This window comes from Pelodiscus sinensis, chromosome 2 (assembly GCF_049634645.1).
Source record: "Pelodiscus sinensis isolate JC-2024 chromosome 2, ASM4963464v1, whole genome shotgun sequence".
NCBI lineage: Eukaryota > Metazoa > Chordata > Testudines > Trionychidae > Pelodiscus > Pelodiscus sinensis.
The window spans coordinates 161,071,183-161,091,500 of record NC_134712.1 but is presented as its reverse complement, the minus strand read 5'-3'; the positions used below and the strand labels follow the sequence as shown (position 1 = coordinate 161,091,500).

General features: G+C 40.8%; 1 protein-coding gene across 1 annotated transcript in view; it reads left to right on the top strand.

Moving 5' to 3' along the window:
- The window catches only part of CNTNAP2 (contactin associated protein 2), a 1,606,913-nt gene extending 1,590,459 nt beyond the window's left edge, over positions 1-16,454 (top strand). The window contains exons 23-24 of the mRNA XM_075921713.1: positions 14,536-14,607; positions 15,960-16,454. Coding sequence (XP_075777828.1) covers positions 14,536-14,607; positions 15,960-16,159 — 272 coding nt within the window. The 3' untranslated portion in view covers positions 16,160-16,454. The remainder of the gene's footprint in view (positions 1-14,535; positions 14,608-15,959) is intronic.
- Positions 16,455-20,318: the final 3,864 nt, after the last annotated feature.

Here is a 20,318-nt window from a genome sequence, read left to right as displayed (position 1 = left end):
TGCTTCAGCCTCCGTTCTGGCCCTTTTCTGTACTATTGAACAACTTTATCATTAAAGCATTATCTTGTTTAGCTTGCTGAGCATTTTTATAATGCGCAGTCTTTCCCTGTTGCCGTGGTGATTCTTTCTGGTGATGATGAAGCAGTGAAATTTAACAAGTCATTCTCCACTCTAGTCTGACTTACTAGAGGTAAAGACGAATGAAACTACAGCAAATCAGCAGTATCATTCTCCTTCTACAGACCTTCTTTAAGTCTCAGCTCACATGAAATAATCAAGAAGATTTGATTTTTAAATGGACATTTAATAATTAGTCAAAATGTAGCCTAACCTTTTATGGTATTTTGGAATAAAAAAGACAGAGTATTGTGATTGTAGAAATTACCTGCTATATGTGTTGTGCATTTTAAAATAACAGTGTTTACAATTTTGCAAGAGTACATAAGTATTATTAGCTTGCATCCCAAAATGTAATGTCACAAAAGAGGCAAAGCTATAGAGGGGTAATTTCTAGTTAATTTGGTACTTAAGGGTTTTTTTAATCTATCTAAATATAGATTAACCAGAGTGAATATCTTCAGTAATTTAAAAAACCCAGTTAAGTAAATAATAAATTGGTTATTATAGGACTGGAGAATTGTAAACATAATGCCTGTATTTAAGAAATAGAGGGAGATGATTCAGGCAACTATAGACGCAGTTATCTGACATCAGTATGCAACACTTTAAAAAAACAAATTTAAAGGAAAGAATAAAGACATGAAGATAAATGGAACATGTGTTTACCAAAGGCAGATCATGCAAGACTAAGCTGATAAGACAGTTGGGTTTTTTTAGTCAAGGAGAATGTAATAGATCTAATCTATCCAGACTTCAGTAAAGCATTTCTCACAGTATTTTGTGGGAAATTACATCTTAACTCATCATCTTGTGTTAAACCTCTCATTAGGGAGGGTGATCCTAATAAATCTGTACTGTGGCTGTTTTGAACAAAGGTATCTCCTGCTTTATTGGCATTAGAGGTTGTCAGTGAGTAAGGCTAATTAGGCTCCTAAAGCTCTCTTTGGTGACCATTAGCCCTTCCATATGTTATCAGAAGCAGCTATTACCTTGTGGCAGGAACCATTGCAAAAATGCCATTCAAGGAGGCATTACTAGTTCAAAAGGCAGCTTGAAGTATTGAATAGCTGCTGCTTTTCATAATTTATATTCTCTTTGTCCCTGTACAATTAGGTCATAAAGGATGTGAACCGAGGACCCAAGACATTATTAGCTGCAGATACAGGTTGAACCTCTCAAATCCAGCACTCTCTGGTCCGACAACATCTGTGGTGTGGCATGATTTTAGTTAGCTACATGTCCACTTCTCATAGGTGTGGACCTGTTTCCCACAGTCTCATAAAGTTTGTTTACTGCCACCAGTCCTGGCGCTCAGTGTTCTGTGCTGTTATTTAGTTCTAATTTACCCCTAAATGTCTTCTAAGTGCCCAATAAGCAGTTGAAGTGTTGGTAATGCTGCTAGACAAGTATTGATCTCCCGTTGTTCAGCAAATTCTCTGGTTCGGTTCCAGTCAGGTCCCAAGGCCGGCCTAGAGAGGTTCAACTTGTAGTATTTCTGATTTCAAATTGCCTTGGGCTGTGACTGCAGTATACAGAGCATCATCCAATTACAGACCTCTTGGAGATTAGCACAAACAATAGTTGATCCTCATTTGCAATGGTGCTTCCAACAGCACAAGAGCCAGCTTGATAAGAGAAGACATAAGAAGGTTTTCTCATCTTCTTCTTCAGGAGAAAGCAACAGGCGCATGAATTTCCTGTAATCTCTACTGATGGAGAGTGAAAATGGATCCTTCACTCTTGCTTGGTTCTCTTTCACAATTGTGTTTTTCTTCTCCCGAAAGATATAATCACAGTCTGTCATTCCTGATTACAAGTGCACCAGCCAGTTGATATTTAGCTGCCTTCCAAGTCTATATGTTGTTTTGGTACTTGCTAAAAGACCAGGCACTTGAGGCTATTTCGTAGAGCACTGAGTAGAATGTTAATGATGCCATCTAGGAATAAGAAAATTAGTAGATTAGTTTACAAAGAGCCACAGTCACCTTTCACTGAGACTGTGTTATTTTACAGGTATTATCAATAACTAAAAATCCTGCTAAGGAAATTATTCAGTAGTAGAGAAGAGGGTGTTTTGATGTCCAAATTCTTGACACAACTGCCTTGTCTCTCTCTCTCTTCAGAGGCTGAAAATTATTTAGTGAACTAGCATAAACACTAGAAGCTGAAGACCAAGGTCGATGCCTTTATAGCTTTCAAGGTTACATTTACATTTGACTCTGAATATGGAAGCTCTCTTCTTTGCCCCTACCTCCCCATTCTCCTCAAGGGTACGTCTAGACTACCGCGTTTTGTCGACAGAAGTTTTGTCGACAGTATCTGTCGACAAAACTTCTGTCGACAAAGAGCGTCCAGACACATTGAGTTCTGTCGACAAAGCAAGCTGCTTTGTCGACAGAACTCCGTAGTCTGGACGCAGTGTTACAGGCAATAACACCTTCTGTCGACAGAGTTCTGTCGACAGAAGGTGTTATGCCTCGTAAAATGAGGTATACCAGCATCGACAAAACTGCTGAGTTCTGTCGACGTTATGTCGACAGAACTCAGCGGTAGTGTAGACGCTGGTATAGTTTTGTCGACAAAAGTCCACTTTTGTCAACAAAACTAGGTAGTCTAGACACACCCCAAGATTCATCATCACCGGCTTCACCTGTCACCAAAAGAGGTGTAATGGTATTACACTCCTCCATATCCAAAATCTTTAATGTGATAGTACAGAGTAACAAGGGTCTCCAAAATAGGTATCAAAGGAACAATATTCATACAGTCTTTATTGCTCAAGATATGTGTGTCTCTGCGTGTGTGTATGTGTACACATGTTGAAAGAGATACAAATACCTTGAACCAGGACTAGGAATGTAAAATCATTTAAACATAATCCTGTGGGTGGGGATCCACTGCAGCCCAGCTGAGCTGGAGCAGCCCCTCGCCCACAGCATGGTAGGCACAGCCAGGATGGAGCTGGCGGGAGGCTGTTGCAGGCCAGCTGGGCTGGAGACACACACACACCCCCACGCCACAGACAGCCTGCTGGGCGGAGCAGCTCCCTCCCCCACCCGCTAGCCAGGTTGCTGGTTAATCACTAACTAGTAAGCATCACCGAGTAAGGGTGAAACAAAAGACAGAACTAGGTAGCACTTTAAAGACTAACAAGATGGTTTATTAGGTCATGAGCTTTCGTGGGCCAGACCCACTTCCTCAGATCACGAAAGCTCATCACCTAATAAACCATGTTGTTAGCCTTTAAAGTGCTACATAGTTCTGTCTTTTTTTTCAGCTACACCAGACTAACACAGCTGCATCTCTATCACGAGTAAGGGTGATCACCTTACTGGGTAATGCTTACTGGTTAACCACTGACATCCCTAACCAGGACTCTATTTAGCTAACAAGGTACAATCTCCTGAAGGCAAACAGAAAGCCACACTTGCCCCACTGCATGAATAGGAGTAGACATGTTGCTTGTAGAGTAGTAGAGGACCCCTGTAAATGAGTTTCTCAACTCTGAACAGTGTTATTCCCTGTTCTTAGCTCTTTCCTTGCTGGAAAGAGAGAGAGAACTGGTACTACTGCCAGCTAGCAATATTAGTAACATTATTCCATGACCAGTGTTCCCTGTAAACTGTGTGCTTGTGCGGCCCCTCGGGAGAGAGTCAAATGCTGCTCAGCTTATTAGCAGAGTGTCCACCGCTAGGTTTTTTGTTGAAACTGGAGGTGCATACTCGTACATGCCTCAGTGTACATAAACATTTATTCCACATGGATGGAAAAAATCCACACATGGATAGAAATGATTAGTGGGAACGTTGTCCATGACCCCAACAGAAAGAAAAGAAGGGAGTCAAAATTGTTCTCACATGCCACGGAGAAATGAAACAAAATGGAAGCCCTGTCTTTGGAGGTTTACACACATACACATGCTTTCCATAAAGAGAGTTTTTCCTGATCCCAAGGCAGTATTTTACAGACTTCCCTGTGGATCCATTACCAGTGCTTAGCTATCTACAGCTAGGCTTTGATCAGCACTTAACTCTACAATTCCTTTGAGGGCACCAGAGCGTTTTATATTCTGCATTAATTATAAAAAGAAGTATTTGTTTTCCTTCCTTAACAGGTGAAATGTAAGAACCTATTCATAAAATTTTCATGAAGGTAATAGCTTAGGCCAGCATGACTAATATATGATCAGTTCTTGTCTGGAATCCTAGTAAGGCACCCGGTGACATTCAGATGTGACCACTGAGAAGTAGAAAGACAGATGGAGCCAGGCTTTTGAATGATGTAATATACCACAGATCAGTTTGGAACTTTGATAACTGCTGATGTTCAAAGTACTACATCTAAACTTAAACTTAATTAAAATGTGAACCAGTAGCAGACAAATGCAGTCCCATATAGTGTAATCCTGCAGAATGTTACTGTTCTTATACCTAAAATGTATTGACCTAAATAAGGGAAAAAATCATGCATCACGGAACCTTTAATTTTGAAATGAAAATTATACTGGTCTTGATTCTTCCCTGCCTTGCACTTGCACAATCAAAGCATCATGTGTAAAATGCTGTCATTGGGAAAGGACAATGCAAGTGCAAGGAAAGTGCAAGGCAGGGCAGCATCACATCCGTTAGCTCATCTAATCCCTCCCTATTCCCAATATAGGATTACTCCCTAAATTTCCTATGGTGTTGTCCAGTATACATTTTAATTGTGTCCCAGGTTGCAGATTTCATAGGAAGACTGTTTCCTTCTACCCTTCCTTAGGGAGACTTTTCCTTAGGGTATGTCTACACTTGCCCCCTATTTTGGACTGGGGAGACAAATGAGTCATACCGAAGTTGTTTATGATGTGCGGGATTTAAATATCCCGTGCTTGATTAGCATATTCGCGGCCGGTCGCCATTTTAAAATGCCAGTGGCCCGATTTAACTTGCCACGTGTAGACGTAGTAGTCCGATCCAAAACCCTTCCCTCAAATTAACTGTTACTCCTTGAATCATTAGCAACTTTGGTATGCTTCATTTGCCTCCCTAGTCTGAAGTAGGGGGCAAGTGTAGACATACCCTTAGTCACCATAAACACTGCCCAAAATTTTTACATGCCTGTTGCGCACACAACCATTTTTAAAAGCTTTTTCCTGAGGCTAGATAAATGCTTTAACAAGTTTCAGAAAACCCTTTCTAAAAGAAATCAAGGGGATAGTAGCAAAACCATTTAGGAGTAATTTCATGCATCTCAGTGGATTTTTGAGTCTGGGGCCCATTGGTGACAAGTTAAGTGTCAATGGTGTTTTAACTACAGCCAGTCCCTGAGTTGCGAATGGTCGATTTACGACCGTTCACAGTTACGACCAAAAGTGTCGTAAATAGTGGACCCCGAGTTACGAACGTGATCCGCGCTTACGAACAGAGCGGTTGTGTGTAACTCAGTGGGTCTGACTTATGAACAAACTGAGTTACAACCAATTGCTTGGTCTGTAACCGGTTTGTAAATCGGAGAGAGGCTTTATTACACTGCTGATCATTGCAGCAGAAATGTCCAGCAAATGTGTTTCTCCTTGTAATCCTAAACTTTTTCCCAAACTACAAGGGAACAATTTCTCAACAACTTTTAAAATTTGAGTTGGAAACAGAAACAAAATCTTTTGAATGTTTTTGTTAAATGGAATTATGTTGAAACAGCTATTTTGGGATTTAAAAAAAAGTCATGCTTTTGATTTGTCTCTCTCTCTCTCGTTAGAAGTGGCCAGAGAGCCCGGGGCCTCAAAAACTTTGTCAGAATTGGCATGTCTCCTCAAAATATTTTTACTTCAAGTAATGTGCATATTTTGACACATGAATATTCCATTCAATTCTAATGTGTAGTTTTTGAAAGTTGAAGGATAACCAAATGAGCTGATTTTTAAAGATATGTAATGAGAGTTTGTCTGCTATGCAGCAAGTCAGTTGAATTATCAATGGCCAAAAAACCACCCCCGCTTTCAAAAAAGAAAAAGTAATTGGTTTGTTTTACATGCAACTTCTGAGACTAAGTACAAAGATTATTAATACCAAATTGGTGTGTGCACATTTTAAGTGACTAAAGACTAGGGATGTTAAATATCTCTAAATTGAATAGTCGAGTAACCTCATGAATTCTTATCAGTTAGTCGACTATTCTATAGTTCACGGGGGCAGGAGCCAGTGCATTCTGGCCTCACTCCCAAGGAGCTCCCTTCCACTCTGCATTGCTGCCTCTGAACCAGAAACATCTGCACAGGGTGCCAGTTTAAAACTCAGCTTCCCTTGCAGACTGGCTGCCTGTCACCCCGTGCTGCTGCCTCTGATACAGAAGCAGCAGCGCGAGGAAGCAACAGCACCTTTCAGGAAGGGTCTGAGCTCCCGGATAGGGTTGCCAGGTGTCCGGTATTGACCCGGACTGTCTGGTATTTTTGCCTCCTGTCCAGTAAAAAAAATCAGAACATACCGGACACCTAAAAATGTCTGGTATTTTCTGGAGGTTTTTCCCTGCCAGGAGGCAAAAATACCGGACACCTGGACACCCTATCACACACTCAGCAACTGGGCCCAGCTCCCGGCTGCTACCTCCGGGCCCCTGGAGCCCCGCCCCCAGACTCCCTGCTTACCTGGCTCCACAGGGAAGCTCCCTTCTGGCTTGACCAAGAAAACAAGATGGCCTCCAGCAAAAAGCCTAAAGACCTGAGCAAGAAGAAGCAATGCCTTCCCTGAGTCTTAGCACTCAACCGCTCCTCTTCCTATCCCTATTCTGACTCTGTGCACACTTAAAGGGGCCATGCTGTTTTATTATTTTATTTATTTATTTTGCTTAATAACTCCTGGGGTCCTTTTTTTTCTCAACAACTTTGGTCTCTCCCCCTCCCCCACTTTTTTCCCTCAACAGAATTTTTCCCCAGTGTTTTTTTGGGGGTAGGGGATGTTCGGTATTTTTGGTTAAACCATCTGGCAACCCTAATCCCGGACTCAGCACAAGCCAGAACTAAGCCAGGTTGCTTGCCCACCCAGCTCCTAATACAGCTGCAGGGGGAGGTCCCAGGCCCATCACAAGCCAGGACTGAACCAGGCTGCTGGCCAGCCTGCTAAAAAATTTATTGGCAGGAGGTGGGGGAGGGAAATGTGTGTAGTCCATAGCATTAACCTCTAAGCTTTGGCTAATCAGTTAATTGGTTCATCAACTACACTATTAAATCCCTTCTAAAACATCTCTTCATATGTGTCAAGTCTTCAGAATCTTTGAAAAGGGACTCTGATCTGTTAACGTCTGTCCAACTTGTATATAATCTGATGACATATATTTGCATGGCTGTGTCTACACTGGCATGAATTTCCGGAAATGCTTAAAACGGAATACTATTCCGTTTTCAGTTTTTCCGGAAAAGGAGCGTCTACATTGGCAGGCTGCTTTTCTGGAAAAGCCCTTTTTCTGGAAAAGCGTCTGTGGCCAATGTAGACCTGCTTTTCCGGAAAAGAGCCCCGATCGCCATTTTCGCAATTGGGGCTTTTTTCCGGAAAAGACTACTGGGCTGTCTACACTGGCCCTTTTCCGGAACAGTGTTCCGGAATAAGGACTTATGCCCGAGAGGGAGCAGAATAGTTTTTCCGGAATAGCGGCTGATTTTGTACAGTAGAGCATCGTTGCTTTTCTGGAAATTCAAGGGCCAGTGTAGACAGCTCGCAGCTTATTCCAGAAAAGCGGCTGATTTTCCGGAATAAGTGGCCCAGTGTAGACACAGCCCATCTGTTTAGAATCATGCAGTTTCTCTCCTCTCCCACCTTTAATTATTGGGCTTACAATATGTAACATATCACTGGTTTGTAGTACTCTTCATGTACTGTGTTTTGCATTTAGGTTGAGTGCCTCTATTTATTGTGGTTAAATCGCATGAAAGGCGCCTGCCATTTGATACTATATTTGCATGCAAAGTATATTGTCTCCCTCATTGTCATTTATTTCTGAATTGTTATAAATCTGTTCAAGGAAACCAGGATATTTTTATCAAGAAAATTCTACTTTCTAATGCAAAATGAAGCTTCTTCTATTTTTAATTCAGTCCTTTGGTTCACTTATTGCCAGGGTCTTTTTCATTTCAGCTATGCTGGAACATTTGTGAAGACTTTCTCAGAATTTTGGTAGAGTGCTAACCACTCTCAACTTTCATTAATTTTAATCGCCTGAACCTTATTGTTGTAAATCTCAAGCCTGCAGTTCATTTAACCACATGCTAAACTTGAAGCATGTGAGTATTCCCATTGACCTCACTTGCTTCACCAGGATTAACATGAAGCGTGTATTTAAGTGCAATGTTATATTAGGCTTTGCTTATTGCAACTCATTATTTTCTGTCTAAAATCTATAGACAGCTGTTGTCAGTATGCTGTATAAAAGTGGTACCTATAGTTAAAAAGACAGGAGACAAATTATGAATGTTACATATTTCCCCCCCTTGCATTTATGTTCAATAGAGAACTAGTGAAAAAGGGAATAAAGGGAAATTTCAAAGTAACTGCAGGTATGCAGTGCTATTATCGAGAGCCAAGCAATTAGTTGGGAAGTTGCTATAATTAGGGTGTCTGTTGAGAAAAGCTATGAAATTGGCAGCCTGAATTCAATAGCCTTGCCTGAGCAGAGTTGTACTTGCACAGACTAGCAGGAATGCAAGGTATTGTTTTCTTCTCTGCTACAATCCAGAGAAGAATATTCCTAATGAACTGATCTAGTCTCACAAGCTTTCTCAGGATCATAAAATATCAGTGATTTTTGTATATGCAGCAACCCAGGATTGGCAGTCAGGACTGTATTTTTTGGTACTAACAGTTCAGGGCCAAGGAAACCATCCAACCATCAAAAGAAAGAAAAGCTCTATTTTGACTTGATACAGTTGTCTGTTTTGCTGTTGGCTTCCAGGAATTTTTGTTCCCTTGAACACTAGGTCTGATTCTCTTTATTGAGACTGATTTTTGCATCACCATAATTCCACTGACTCCAGTGAAGTTGATTATCTTCACTGAGGAAGCAGAATCAGGCTTAGTGAGCCCAGTTGGGGCTGACAGACTCACTGGACTCTTGGGCAAGGAAGGAGGAGCTGGCTTGCAGCACGGCCTCGGGCAGAAGGGGCAGGGTTGTGATTAGTTTTCCTCAGGTAGCCTCAGCACTGCCCAGAATGTGCTGTGCCTACCTCAGGCAGCCCTCAGTACTGCCCAGAGCATGCTTCACTGAGCTCCTCTGGTGATTTACGGGGCCCGGAGCTCCAGCCGCTGCTACTAATCTCTTTTGAATCACCGGGACCCCAGGGCAACTGCCCTCTTGTCCCTCCTTCCCCAGCCTGTCAGCAGGTCTCAATGTGCCCAACATACTATTTGAACTCGTTGAATGTTTGCAAAATTTGTAGCCTCTAGACTAAGCAGCCAAAAAAAGGGGTAATAAAGAGGGTTTTTCAATGAATATCCTAGCAGGTCGAATGGACCTGTGGTTGTGATAGCAACAGGTTTATTCCCAGCCTGAAGCAATAGAACTTGTCAATCAGTAATTGTGCTTAACAACAAATTTCTTAAAATTTCAGTGTAGAGACAAAGGGAGTGGGGCAGATCTTTACAAAAGAACGGACCAGAACTCACACTTTAATGCTAATGGTGTATGTGTATTTGCTGTGAAAGTGGAGAGTTTGCATCTCAGGCAAATTTTTGAAATCATCATTTTGCTGAGTGGAATTTTTTCCATTTGTACTTTGAAATGCTACATTGCCTTTCAAAAATAACCAAATTTCATCCTGCACTTGAACAAAATGACAGCTTTGCTTAAAGGCTCTTGAGAATATCCATTTCCTCTCTCACAAATCCTTTCTTTCCCTCTTTCTCTCATTTTCTCAAAGTGAGCCATGGGTTCTTTTGTACAACTATTACCATAGCTGCGCTGTAAATTTTGCAGTTGGAAGGTCTTCACATGCTGGAAGCCTACAAAAAGGGAAAATTAGTTTTAACTATTGTTCTGTGGATTGGAACAGAAGAGTATTCCACTGTTTGAGAAGCAGCGATGGCAAAAACAGACAAATGCAGTTTTTACCATGTACAATGTGTATCCCATTCAGATTTCAGAATGCCTTCATTAAAATAAAAATAACAATTCTGAAATTTGCAAAAGTTCTTTATTTACAAGGACCACGTCCATCTAAAAGTTCTCTTGCTGTAAGAGGAAAAGCTACAGTGTGGTCCTATGATTTAGCATCTGCCATTCAAAATAGTAGTTTGACCTATTAAAATGGACATGTCTACAGTCATAAACTCCCGATTCTGCCTCTGGTCTCGTTCTCCAGTTCTATCTCCTCTTTTTGTTCAGTGGTTTCTCTGGCAATCTACTCGAACCAAAGGCTTCACATATATGAGCATTGGTCTTTTTATTTAGTTAGTTATATTATCATAGCTATGTTGGGGACTCTGACAAGCATACATGATGAAGTTAAGCAGCTGTCTCCATACTAACTTTAGATGTCCAATATCATTAAAATCATATGAAAAATATGAAAAGCCATTGCCTATCTGAAAAGCACTGGGTCCAGACAACATCCCCGCAGAAGCAATCAAGGCAGGTAGTGAGACATCAGTCAATATGATGTATAATCTATTTGGGAAAATTTGGGACACTGAGGAGATCCCACAAGACTGGAAACATGGCTACCTTATCCAGCTTCCAGAGACAGGTAACCTGAAGGAATGCAAGAATTGGAGGGGCATCATGTAACTGTCTATTCCAGGAAAAATATTCAAAAGGATTCTCTTGGAAAGAATGGAGACAGAAATTGATAGACATCTCAGGGAAGAACAAGCCGGCTTCCGAAGCAAGAGATCTTGTACTGATCAAATAGCAACTCTCAGAGTGATCATAGAACAGTCGCTTGAGTGGAATTCCCCACTGTATGTAACCTTCGTAGACTTCGAAAAAGCCTTTGATAGCTTTGATAGAGACACCTTGTGGAAACTGCTGCAACATCGTGGCATTCCAGCCAAAATTATTAACCTGATCCATTCAATGTATGAACCCTTGACATGCCAAGTTGTGCACGTGGTGTCTTGACAGAATCCTTCAGCATACTCTGAGTAGTGCGACAAGGGTGCCTATTGTCACCTTTCCTGTTCTTGATCACAATGGACTGGATTCTGAACAGGACAACAGATGGCCAGCAATGGGGCATTCAGTGGACACCTTTCAAACAACTAAAGGACATTGATTTTGCTGACGATGTTGCCCTCCTTTCACACCATCATGAAAGCATGGAAGAAAAGGTTTCAACACTAGACAAAACTGCCTCAATGATTGGACTGAGCATCAACAAGGAAAAGACCAAGACAATCAGGATAAATCAGTCCAACAACAACACCATCAGACTGAGAGGGGATGATCTGGAAGATGTGGAGCAGTTCACCTACTTGAGGAGTATTATGGACAGAGACAGAGGAACAGATAAGGATATCAATGCTAGGATAGGGAAAACAGCAGCTGAATTCAAGATACTTCATCCCATATGGAGATCACAAATAATATCTGTGAAGATAAAACTGCGGATCTTCAACACAAATGTGAAGAGTGTGTGTGCTCTTGTATGGATGCGATACCTGGTGTACTAAAAAGTCTTTAAATCACAAGCTACAGACATTCATAAATAGATGCCTGAGGTACGTCCATCCTTCGCATCAAATGGCAAGACTTTGTTACAAATGAGAAGCTTTGGAACAGAGCAGGACAAGAACCACATGACGTTCAAATCAAGAGAAAAAAGTGGGGATGGGTAGGCCACACTCAGAAAACCATCTTCCAGTGTAGTCCGTCAAGCTCTCACATGGAACCTGAAAGGAAAACGCAAAAGAGGAAGACGTTGGATAATGTGGAGAAGATCTACTGAGATTGAAGGACAACAACTGAAGTACTCCTGGAGTCAGCTAGAAGTTTTCTCTCGAGACAGAGTGAAGTGGAGGAGACTTGTAAATGACCCTATGCTCCACAATGGTTTAGTAGTAGTAGTAGTAGTAGTAGCTCACATGTCCTCACTTAACACTCTTTGCTTCTGGTTAGTATCTTTTCATGCCTGGGCACTTTAGTGCCACAGCTGCCAGAGCAGAGGTTTTGGAGAATTTTATCACATGGTTACTAAAGCAAAATCACAGAATTCCTGAACCAGAGAAGTGGCTTTTTTTTTCCCAGCATGGATGCTTACACAGAACAGCTATTCACCATGTTTGCTACTTTTTTGATTTCTAGGGGATTGATAAAGGTCGACACTTGTCTGCTGTATGACAGGAGATGGTGGTGAGATTAAGGGATTCCTGAATATAAAAGGAGACAGTACAAGCTCAGCCTTAACAACCCAAATAACTAAATAGTCTTATTTATGGCTCGGAATGAAGGCTAGGATGGTGCACAGTGTTGAGAACCAAAATTCATTCAACTCTGCGTAATTGGGATAGTTTTGACTAATTAGAATGGTAGTGACTGGTTGAAGCTTCTGAATGAGGAAGGCAGCTTTCTTTTTTCTTTCTCAACATAATAATGCAGCAGCAGTACAGGTGTAATCACCCTTGGCAAGATAATTGCTTTTGCTATGTGAAAGTTAGCTACCTCTAATAACTACAGCTTCATGATTTTTATTTGCTCTGGGCAAGTCATCATTTGCGGCTATTGTGGTACAAGTATCAGGCAGTGTACAAAGTCCTGCTGGGATATGTTCTTACAATTAATGTAAGGAATTGAACAAGAGTGGGGTGTCACCAACAGTGATGGAGAAAATGAATGCTCTTGTTCATTAACAGCTCCCCCACAGGTTCAGATGTGTATTATTGTCATGTCAGCTCTTTACCATTTCACTATGCTGCAGACCCTACTGGAGCACATATACTAGTGTCTAGATATTAATGTTAGCTCACCAGTCAATGAACAAGAACTTTTGAAAAACTCCTGTTTGTATCCAAGGACGACGAATGGCACACTGTATATCCAAGATGGATGTTGATAAACTGGAGAGGATTGGGAGAAGAGCCACAGGATGGTCAAAGGGTTCGAAAACATGCTTTTCAGTGTTAGACTCCTGAAGTTCAATCTGTTTTGCTTAACAAAGAACAGGTTAAGGGGTTACTTGATTAGTCTGTCTGTATTGAGAACAAATATTAAATCATGGCTTTTCAGTCTTGTACAGAAAGAAATAATATGATTGAATGGCTGGCAGTGGAAGCTAGATGAACTCAGACTGGAAATAAGACATAAAGTTTTAACGATGAGAGTAAACGTTGGAACAATTTGCCAAGGCTCTTGGTGGATTCTCCATCACTGACAATTTTTAAATGGATGGGTTATTTTTCTAAAAGATAGGAATTGTTTGGGGGGATTTCTAAGACCCGTGTTATACAGGAGATCAGACTACCAGCTATTTTGCACACCATGGCTCTGCCTCAATCCTCGAGTATGCACATGGGAGCCACATGAGGCCCTGTGGTCTGAAGGAAGTTTTGGAGCTAGAGAGGCAACCTTAGCGATTAACTCTTTGGTGCAGATGCTTTGCAACACAATAAGACTCTTCTTATGCATCTAGGTTCAAGTTAAATTCTATAATGAACAAGCCTCTGGATGCAGTGATTGTATCAGTGTTCCTTAAAGGTAATACACACCATAGAAAAAAAGTATAGCTGAACTGATTCTTTGGCCTATCTCTATCACAATCACTTGTGTGCTAATTTTAGGCTGTGCAATAAAAATGAAAATTATTTTCTGTATAACACAATTTTTTTGCAATTGTATAGTGGTCCCTAAAGGCTGGAGAAATTGGTATCTCTTCTGGTCATCAATGCCGAATATCGCTAACACAAAAATCTCACAAGAAACACACTATGATCTCTCACTGTTAGACAGAAATGGTTTTAAAAATCCTATTAAAGCCACAAAGATACTCTGTTAATATATTAACACGTTCTGCTGGATTGCCTCTCATATCTTTTAGATTCTTTTAGATTCTTGAATGGTTTGGGCTTGAAGGGAGCAGTGTTCCCTGTAAGCTGGGCACTTAGGCGACCATCCAAGAGAAATTCCAGTGCCACTCAGCTGATTAGCAGAGTGCCCATAGCCAGCAGCAGGTGTTTTTACCAGTGGTGCACAGACACACATGTCTTGATGCACATAACAAAAAATTTTCTGCCTGTGGATGGAAAAAAATAGAGGGAGCAATGGTGGGGAGTAGCTTTAAGCTATCAGGGAGAGGGGAATGTTTCTTTTTAAAAAATAAAAATAATCACAGTTGTCTTTCCTTTTGTAACTTTATGTATTTTAGGAGCTTGTGCTTGTGACAAGTGAATTTTTAAGCTAATCTGTGAGTTTTCATGAACTGATATATTAGAACATGAAACTTTGATTTCCATTTTACAGCCAGCGCTGATTTCCCATACAATGGTCAAGCTATAGGAGATGGAGTTAACAGGAACTCCGCAATTATTGGAGGTAAGAAAATCATATGCATTTGTAAGATATTATGTAGCTTTCATATAGAAGTTTGTAATGGCAAAAAATAGTGTGTTCAAAATGCTTGCTTTAGTAAAGGGCTTCTCTACATAGGGAAGTTGTACCAGCTTAAAGGAAGGTGTGAATCGAAACTACTACAGTTATACTGGTATAACTCCCCGTGTAGCTCTGCTTCGTCCTATATAAGAGTGCGAGGTTGGGGTTTTTTTCAGTTTAGATTATGGTACTTTGAAAGCTATTTAAACTGTAGTCCAAAAAAGCCATTTGTATTCCAGATAGTTGTACTGGTATAACTCATAAAGTTTCCTGACATTTAGTCTAATGAACTGGTACACACCAATCAGCATGAAGCTTGGGCCTGATTCTGCTCCTATTCAGGTAGGCTCAAACCTGTAGATTCAGAGGCTGTAAGTCAGGCACCCTCTGTTATACTCTTGGCAAGATTTGGTTGTCAGGCTAACCTGACCTCTTTTTAGGGTCCAGATTCTGCCCTAACACCTCACAGAACCTCATTATAATTACAAATGCACATGTTATTACTTGCAGCGTTTGGCAAGGGCATGTCTGTGCTGCAGCACTCCAGTGAAGACAGTGCCATTGCTGGCAGGAGAGGTTTTCTTGTCAGCATAGGTACTCTTCTTCCTTGAGAGGTGGTAGCCGTGTAACTGAAGAATTCTGGCTGTGTTAAGGGCTATTTTTATTTAACTGGGTCTCTCATGGGATGTGGATTTTTCACACTCACTCCTTGCCCTAACTAGGCTATTGCAGAGGTTACTCTAAATAGGATGGGGCAATTGAGGGCAGGGCATGAGCAAATAAATTTGTAGTTATGAGAAACCAGTGCCCAGAATCCCCTTGTGAGGGTGCAAAAGGCCAGCATCCACTATTCCAGACAAATGCCACAAGCATCAGAGAGGGCCTGTGATGCATCTCCATAGCCAACCTACAGGTTACATATGAATTCTGTCCCCCAAGGAATTTCCCTGGCAAAGTCCAGTTAACTCATCTTCATTTACACTGATATTTATTGGGAGTAGTTGGGCCCTTTGTCTCTACATTGACCTGTGAAGCACCAAATACCCCTGTGGATTGTAGAAATAGTAATAATGTTGAGGTTCAGCTATTGCCATAACAATAAAGGGACTCCATTTGATTAAGTATTAAAGTAAACCACAAAGGCATTCCATAGACATAAGTCAAGCCAAATCAAAAAGTGAGCTTCAATTAAATGCCAGATTGCTGTAAACACGTGACATGGAAAGTAAAATCAATATCCCGTGGAATTCCTGAATTATAATTTTTTCACTTCTGTCGTTTCTTCTGTCCGTTAGGTGTCATCGCTGTTGTGATCTTCACTATCCTTTGCACGCTGGTGTTTCTGATACGCTACATGTTCCGTCACAAGGGCACCTACCACACCAATGAGGCCAAAGGCGCAGAGTCTGCTGAGAGTGCTGATGCAGCCATCATGAACAATGATCCCAACTTTACGGAGACCATCGACGAAAGCAAAAAAGAATGGCTTATCTGAGCGTGTGTGAAGGGGGTTTGAAGCAGGGCTGGGGTGGGGTTGGGGATGACTCTTTTAGCGAGGAGAGAACGCTCTACTTCAGACTCTTGAGCACATCTAGTAAGAAGATCAGCACAAATGGAGGAGCAACCAACAGGAAAAACCAATGAGACTGGAAACCAGGAAAACACACACACATTTAAGAAAAGTACTTTTTAATATTCATTTACAATGAATTGCCCCTTCTGTATTCAAACAACAACAACAACAAACAGCAGCATTTAGAGCTTCAGCATTGGTTAAAATTTGTCAGTAATACCTGTCTTTTCTGTGTTTGTTTGGAGGTGTTCTAAATACCTGTGATGATAACAGGGCCCGTTTTTCTACATTTTTTAAAAGCCCTTTAGAATGTGGATATTTCTGTCTTGAGAACAGCTTAAACATCTGTACATCTTCAAAGTGTTCTTTTCTGTCATGCTTAGTCTGTTCCAGACAGGTTGCCATAATACCCAAGTCTCATTCACCTATTGTTCAATTTGGCAGTGTTCGAATTGGGGTTTAAAAATTGTAGGGAAGGGAGTGGGACAGGGAATATAAGGTCAACACTTAATGAAAATTTGCCAATTTTCCAAACATGACCATCTTGTGCCAACATTTTAAGAGTCCCGCTTTGGCACAGGCATTTAAAAATGTTGATTGTGTACAGTACTTATCAGCAATGTAAAAATATTATATTTATTCTGACTATGGGAGAGGAGTAAAAGCACAGGAATTTTGGTTTTGATTTGCTTGTTTAAAACTGAAGGAGTCTGTAGGCCTAGTTCGTGTCTGTAGACCTAAACTGTTTCTGTAACTTTGGCTATGATGCTGCTGACCTGAGGCCACCTGCTGGTTTCAGTTTAAACTCAGCTCTGCCTGTGATATATTGGCGTATGCTGTATGTAGGCATAAGCATTGTAGTTGGGAATTAGAGCCAGACCTTACCGTTTGTTTGCTTGTTTCTCTTTATAGGCTGCCACAGAGTTATTAGTACAGTTCTAGGGAATGCATTTGTTCTAACAATCTTCACATAATACTTTTTCTGTCATTGGCATAGTAATTTAATTTGTTCTTTAAAACTTTGCTTTAAATCCCATGTGAAGAAAGCCTCCGTCACAGCACAGCAAAATAAGAGGCTTAAAGAGTCCTACTCATACAGAAGGCAGCAGAAATACTCAGCATGAGAGTAGAGGTCCTTTTTTAATAAACAGATTTGCCTGATCAGTTTCCCTGTCTTTGTGAAGTAACAATTAAGGAAGGCAAAGACAATATCTAGTGCTTCAGGGATCACAATCTCTCAGACCAACTGAATGTCAGACAGGTCACTGAAAAAAAGGGAGTCAGTTTGCAGAGAGGGAAAGTGGGAGCCTGAATAGCTAATTTCATCCTTTAATGGCAATCAAGTGTTTTTTGCTTCCCCACTGCAAAGGAGCAGAAGTCTCCAGTGACCTTTTTTGATGGTGACACAGGGCCTTATGGGTAGTTACTCATGGAAGGGAATGTAGATATGAATGTATAGCACATAATTTACTGTGCACCAAAAAACAAACAAACAATACTAAGAATTTCTTATGAAAGGATTTAGGCCTATGGCACTTTGGGTGTCATGTAACCTTATTATATTTACAGTTTGGGTATGCCCAGCTTTAATCCATTCCTTCACTACCTATTTGCAAGACTTATTTGAAATTCAGAGGCACTGCACTCTGATGAACTAAGCAGTGCTATTTTCTTTTTGTTTCTTCTTCCCTATTATTTTTGATATTTACAGTTATTTTGGTGGATGCTATAAAATAAAGGAGATTTTTTTAAAGTTAGAGACATAATATTTGAGCAGTGTCAGGATTCCTTTGTTTTTGTAAGTCTTAAAACTTCTTCCTTGTTTATAAATGCACAGTTTACCAGATATGATGACAATTTAAAGACATTTGATACCTGTTAAGGCCTTTCATTAGAATCCTCCACAATCTGCATCAGAGATAGGACTTGCTGAATCACTATAGATAATGTAGATCTCAAAGCCACCAGTTTCTTCCGTGTATGGATTTAGACTCACAATGTAAATTTGGTCAATTTTAAGAAAATCCCTGTCAGTTTTGCAGGTACCTTTAGGGAGGTGGGGTCTCAACAGGAAAGAATGTCATCTTTGCCCCCCACCATCCAATGCTTAACACTGGTTTGCCTCAAACACTATTATCTTTGAGTGAGAAGTCCTTATTCTTATTTAGGAGCAATTGGAATAAGAGGAGTATCCTCCCACTGGAAAGTGTTAAATCAGCACAATAGTGTGTTGAAACTAATCTGCCACATATTAGTAATTATTCAGCCACACATCTCTACTGCTGGGTGGGCAGGTCACAAAAATCTTCTCTTCTTCTTGTGAAGAAAATCCTACTTCTCGTTTATTTTAGTTTGTTAATTGGATTTCAAATGGTATTTTAGGTATTCCTAACAAAGACTATGCATGTAACTTCAGACGTCCCAGATAAATCAAATGAAAACAGAGCATCCGCTTCCTTAAGTTATGATTTTGCTGCAATACAAAGGTTGACTTTCTAACTGCATTTAATATGTGACGTGTCAACTCTACCACCTGAGATTGGATTCTATGGTTCTTCATGTAACAAAAACAGCACAAGTCACCACAAGGGTACCCTTCCCAACTAATACGTCTCATCCCTGTGCCAGAAGGGCAAGTGGATAATTGACTCTCCATGTCCAGTCAAGTCTTTGGGTGCTTGATTGACCTAGCAACAAGCATTTCGGTTGTGAGAGTGGTCTCTGTGATGGTGATGCCTACTTATCAATGACTAAACTGAGACCACCAACTCAATTCACATGAGCCAGTGAGCGTCCATCTCATGGAAATGATGGACCTAGTCTCAATTCAAACTTGTGCAATAAAGAAGAAAGAGCAAGGCCAATAGTCTTAATGACCTGGTCTCCCAACTTTCTGTCACTCAGCTCTTCACCTGAAGTCTATGACAGCTGCCTAAATTTGTGTTGGCCTCTTTGCAAGGGAACCTCATGTTGTGAAAATAAGTGGGTGATGAACTTCAGTGCTTTGATTATTTTTCTGATTCAGCAGGAAGATGGAGTTGCCTTCATAAATCCCAAAGTATTAATGATTGAAAATCTTACTGAGAGCTGCATTAGCAAGAGAGTGTTTCCTTAAACTGAAAGTGAGAGAGCTCAGAAGGCTGCGACAATGGATTTGACACTGCAGGCTGACACACATGCCATTCACACCAGCATTTTATGGTGGGGTTGGTGTCATGACTATCAGTTCTTGTAGACTTTTGCTAGAATGCCAGGGTAACTAGTCTAAAGTAGGACAAACACTAGCCTTGCTGGTGCCCAGGAACTGAGAAGCAGCCAACTAAGATGGGTAGCTCACAAAAACCTGCGAGCACTGTCTCATTTGCAAGGAAGTCTCCCTTGTAAAAGGTATGATGATATCTTCTGTGATTTGTAAAGTGAGTTCATAGGTACTTCTGGCTGATACAAGAGTTTGTACTGACCAACTGAGCAGTTAAAATGGCAGGTAACATAGTAAGTTGTTGGCAAGCAAGATATATCTTCTTATGTTGGCCCAATCTGAATCGTAACAGAGTGAATCCTGACGAATACACAACACTGCACTTGCCCTGAAATGTACTCAGACATTATAGGAGCATAGTGCACATTCAGCTGAGTCAATTTTTGTCACCTATTTCAGTCCCTATCCTTGTTTGAACACGTGGGGAAATGTAATTCTAAAAGGCTTGCTCATGCTCCCATTGAAATCCATGGCAAAATTCCTGTTGTTTTCAGTAGTAGGAGTGAGGGGGGCAGTTTGGGCCCAGAATCAGCAGTTTTGGTCTAGCGGAGTAATCCTCAGTGAAATTTGGATCTGCCGTGTCAGTAAAGGACTCCAGGAGATAAACTATGAAGTGCCAAAGAAATGTCCTAGCAAAAATAGAGAACATTAAAATGTTGCTAACAATACAGCCTTTTAGTAGAAAGCAGGGCTCTAACCTCTTGTTTCTTATGTGTTAATTCAAATGCCCCTTATTCCATATTAGAGCCACCTGACCTTAGTAATGACCTTTAAAATAAGAAATCAATATTAAACAAACGTTTGAGACTTCAGTTAGGACTG